At 54.9% G+C, this 4277-nt stretch overlaps 2 protein-coding genes across 2 annotated transcripts in view; both read right to left on the reverse strand.

Annotated features, from left to right (window-relative positions):
• ENTPD8 (ectonucleoside triphosphate diphosphohydrolase 8) overlaps positions 1–290 on the reverse strand; it is a gene marked incomplete at its 3' end in the record, with an annotated part of 4858 nt that extends 4568 nt beyond the window's left edge. The window contains 1 exon segment of the mRNA XM_015572350.1: positions 229–290. Within this exon segment, the coding sequence (XP_015427836.1) occupies positions 229–290 (62 nt within the window).
• Positions 291–3441: 3151 nt separating this feature from the next.
• Positions 3442–4277, reverse strand: part of NSMF (NMDA receptor synaptonuclear signaling and neuronal migration factor) — an 8407-nt gene continuing 7571 nt past the window's right edge. Inside the window, exon 13 of the mRNA XM_015572351.1 lies at positions 3442–3491. Within this exon, the coding sequence (XP_015427837.1) occupies positions 3442–3491 (50 nt within the window). The remainder of the gene's footprint in view (positions 3492–4277) is intronic.

The following is a 4277-nucleotide window of genomic DNA, read 5'->3' on the forward strand; positions in this document are numbered from 1 at the left end:
GGGAGCCAGGGCTCAGCCGGAGCAAAGGCCGGAGGCGGCCCCGCCCTGGTCAGGGGGCGGGGGCTGCAGCCTGGGCGCCCGCTGGTTGCACAGCTCCCAGGGCCCTGGCCGCCCTCCCCAAACAGCAGCTCCTTCTCCACAGCTTGTCTTGGGGGGCGAGGTCCCAGGGGTGGACGGAGCCTGGCTTCTCCCGCTCAGCACAGGCGCCGGTCCCTCCTCTGCGCCCACCTCCCGTCCTCCCCGTCCAAGGTCCAAGGCATTCGGACCCTGAAGAGGCAGGTGAGGGACATTTGGGCACAGGTCTCCCCTGACCGACTGAGGACACAGACCACGGGGTCCTGAAGTCAGGCCACTTTTAATTGCCCCCCCTTTCCCAGCAGGAGAGAGCCAGTTCTCGGCTCCCTCCCCAGCGACCTCTTGGTTCTTGGGTCCGCGCTCAACCACTGAGCCACACCGGCCCGGCTCTGTCATAAGTTTGACAAGCTCTTCTGCCCATTTTTTTAGTTGGATTTTTAAATTGTCATTAGTGGCTTCTCCCGCTCAGCACAGGCGCCGGTCCCTCCTCTGCGCCCACCTCCCGTCCTCCCCGTCCAAGGTCCAAGGCATTCGGACCCTGAAGAGGCAGGTGAGGGACATTTGGGCACAGGTCTCCCCTGACCGACTGAGGACACAGACCACGGGGTCCTGAAGTCAGGCCACTTTTAATTGCCCCCCCTTTCCCAGCAGGAGAGAGCCAGTTCTCGGCTCCCTCCCCAGCGACCTCTTGGTTCTTGGGTCCGCGCTCAACCACTGAGCCACACCGGCCCGGCTCTGTCATAAGTTTTGACAAGCTCTTCTGCCCATTTTTTTAGTTGGATTTTTAAATTGTTTTTAGCTGTTGAGTTGTGTGACTTCTTTACTCTTATTACATGCTGGCCCCTTATCAGACACGTGGCCTGCAGTTCCTCCCCCGTCCTCTACGCTGCCCTTCCTTCTGCTGGCGGCTTCCTTTCTGGGCAGAAGCGTTTCGTTTGGTGAACTTGTCTGTTGCTGCTTTTGTTACTTTTGCTTTCGGTGTCAGGTTTGAAGGAATCATTGCCAAGTCCGATGTCAAGGAGATTACCGCCTCTATTTTCTTCTAGGGCAGCGGTTCTCAACCTGTGGGTCCCCACCCCTCTGGCGGTCGAACGACCCTTTCACAGGGGTCGCCTAAGACCATCCTGCATCTCAGATATTTACATGACGATTCATCACAGTAGCAACATGATAGTGATGAAGTAGCAATGAAAATAATTTTATGGTTGGGTCACAACATGAGGAACTGCATTTAAAGGGCCAGAAGGGCCCTGGCCAGTTTGGCTCAGCAGATAGGGCGTCAGCCTGCAGACTCAAGGGCCCCGGGTTCGATTCCGCTCAGGGGCATGTACCTTGGTTGCGGGCACATCCCCAGTGGGGAGTGTGCAGGAGGCAGCTGATCGATGTTTCTTTCTCGTTGATGTTTCTGACTCTCTGTCCCTCTCCCTTCCTCTCTGTAAAAATCAATAAAATATATATATTTTTAAAAAAGGGCCAGAAGGTTGAGAACCACTGTTCTAGGGGCTTTCTGCTCAAACCTTTAATCCCTTATGCTAATTCTTGTGTGTGGTATAAGATAGGGGTCCAGTTTTTGCGTGTGGTTGCCCAGTTTTCCCAACATCATTTATTGAAGAGATTGTCCTTTCCCCATTGCATAATTTGGGCTCCTTTGTCATAAATTAATTGACCGTGTAGAAACCCATGGGTTTCTTTCTGGGTTCCCTACTCTGTTACAGCAATATGTTTTCCTGTCAATGCCATGCTGTTTTGATGACTGTAGCTCTGTAATATAGTTTGAAATCAGGGGGTGAAATGCCTCCAGCCTTCTTCTTTCTTAAGCTTGCTTTGGCTATTTGGGGTCGTTCGTGGTTTCATACACATTTTGGGGTGGTTTGTTCTGATTTGTAGATGTTGACTCATCCTTGCATCTCTGGAATAAATCACACATGACTGTGACGTAGCATCCTTTTAATGTATTGTTGAATTCGCTGATATTTTGCTGAGGATTTTGGCATCTATAGTCACCAGGGATATTGGTCTTTATGTTGTGTGTGAGTGGCATCCTTGTCTGGTTTTGGTATCAGGGTAAGGTTTTGGTATATTTTTTAGAATAGTTTGAGAAGGATTGGTATTAATTTTTCTTTGAATGTTTGGTAGAATTTACCAGTGAAGCCATCTGGTCCTGGATTCTTGTTTTTTTGGGAGGTTTTTAATTACTGATTCAACCTCATTGCTAGTAATTAGTCCGTCCAGCTTTCCTAATCCATCAGGATTCATTACACTTAACAGTTGCTGCCAGATTATTTCCCAAGACGACAGCCGCTCCCGTGGCCTTCCCCCACGTCCACCAGCACAGGCACCGAGAGCCCTGAAGGTTTTCCCAGACCAACAGCGAAGCAGTCACACCTCAGTCCTCCTCCTGCTCTTTTCCTCAGTTCCGAGCAGGGCTAAGACGCTCTATCTATACAGACGCTCTGGCGACTGCTTGCCTCTAGGACAGTGGTTCTCAACCTTCTGGCCCTTTAAACACAGTTCCTCCTGTTGTGACTCAGCCATAAAATTATTTTCGTGGCTACTTCATCACTGTCATGTTGCTACTGCTATGCATCGTCATGTAAATATCTGAGATGCAGGATGGTCTTAGGCGACCCCTGTGAAAGGGTCGTTCGACCGCCAAAGGGGTCGCGACCCACAGGTTGAGAACCGCTTCTCTAGGAGTTGTCTCTTCAGATCTCTGTTCGTTTTTTCCTGTTGGCTTGTCTTTTACCAAAACATAGAAATGCCGAAACCGGTTTGGCTCAGTGGATGGAGCGTCGGCCTGCGGACTGCGGGGGCCCGGGTTCGATTCCGGTCAGGAGCATGTACCTGGGTTGCGGGCACATCCCCACTGGGGGATGTGCAGGAGGCAGCTGATCGATGTCAAACATCGATGTTTCTGACTCTCTCTCTCTCTCCCTTCCTCTCTGTAAAAAATCAATAAAATATATTTTTAAAAAAACACACATAGAAATGTTCTCCGTTGAGGATCTGACCCTCTCTCTGTGCCGCGAACACTTCTTCCCCAGCTACCTCGGCCGCGTTCGTGTCTCCGCGGGGCCGTGGGCTGCCGCCTGTCACGGGAGGTGGCTCTGGCCCCTGTGCTGGTCCCCCCTCCCCGGCTGCCTCTGCGTCAGCCATCACTTCACTGGTTTTGTGCTTTTCCCAGAATGCTTCCCCGTGTTTGTACTGTCTGTCCTTGGGCACCTTCCGGTTTGGCACCTTTCCCTCCACGAGGTCGCTCCTGGGTGGTTATGGGTGTGGGGAGTGGAACCTGGTGAACCGGGTGGTAAACCTGGAGCCTCCTGAGGGCGGGGCAGGCCCGGAACCCCTCCCCGCCTCGGCCAACCCTCAGGACTCGGGGGCGGGGACACACTCGCAGAAGTGACCCCCATCCGAGACTGCAGGGCCCCCAGCAGAGGCCGGGCAAGGGGCCAGGGCACATCGCAGAGCCTCCAGCTGCCCTGGGGCAGGACTGAGGGCCCTCTGAGCACTGGTGCACGGGTAGGTGGGCCGCTGTCTGCTCAGGCCCCAGGGTTTTACCTACAAACGGAAGTGCCGGTAGCATCGCCCAGATGCCAGGCCTGAGGGGCGGGGGTCCCTCAGGCCCCAGGAGCTGAGAGGGTGCGGAGGCCTCCCAAGTCACATGACCTTGTGGTGCATGATATAGTAAGTTCGAGCATGTAGACCAGCATGTGGGATTGAATCTAAACCCCTAAAAGTTTACCCATTCAAGTTGGTGCCCAAACTTCTATGCCCCCGCCCAGCAGGGTGATGTGATGCAGGGCTGTCCCCGAGCAGGTCCGCCACCCTCCGGTCCCCTTGTCCCGGCTGCACCACGCCGTCTGTCCACTGTGGGTAACTGGCTAGCACCGGCTGTTTGTCCCCGGGCCACTGGACCAGGAGTCACCGGGGTCGGCAGGTCTGGCCGTGCCCAGGGACAGCCTAGTTACTAGGGGACAGGTGGCAGTGGGCATACCTGGAAATGAGGAGGCTAATGGAGGCCAGCGGTCCTGTGGTCACTCCCTGGCCTCACTGCCCGGTGGGGACAGAAGTGGCGAGGCGCAGGGCACCTCACTCCCCGTCCTGCCCGTTCTCAGGACCCCCGGCTTCACGGCTCAGGGCCTGCCCTGCACCCCCTGCAGCGGGTCCCCACCCCATGGAGCGGCCGGTGGCTGGGGAGGTCT

This window comes from Myotis davidii, unplaced genomic scaffold, assembly GCF_000327345.1.
Source record: "Myotis davidii unplaced genomic scaffold, ASM32734v1 scaffold609, whole genome shotgun sequence".
NCBI classification, from domain to species: Eukaryota; Metazoa; Chordata; class Mammalia; order Chiroptera; family Vespertilionidae; genus Myotis; species Myotis davidii.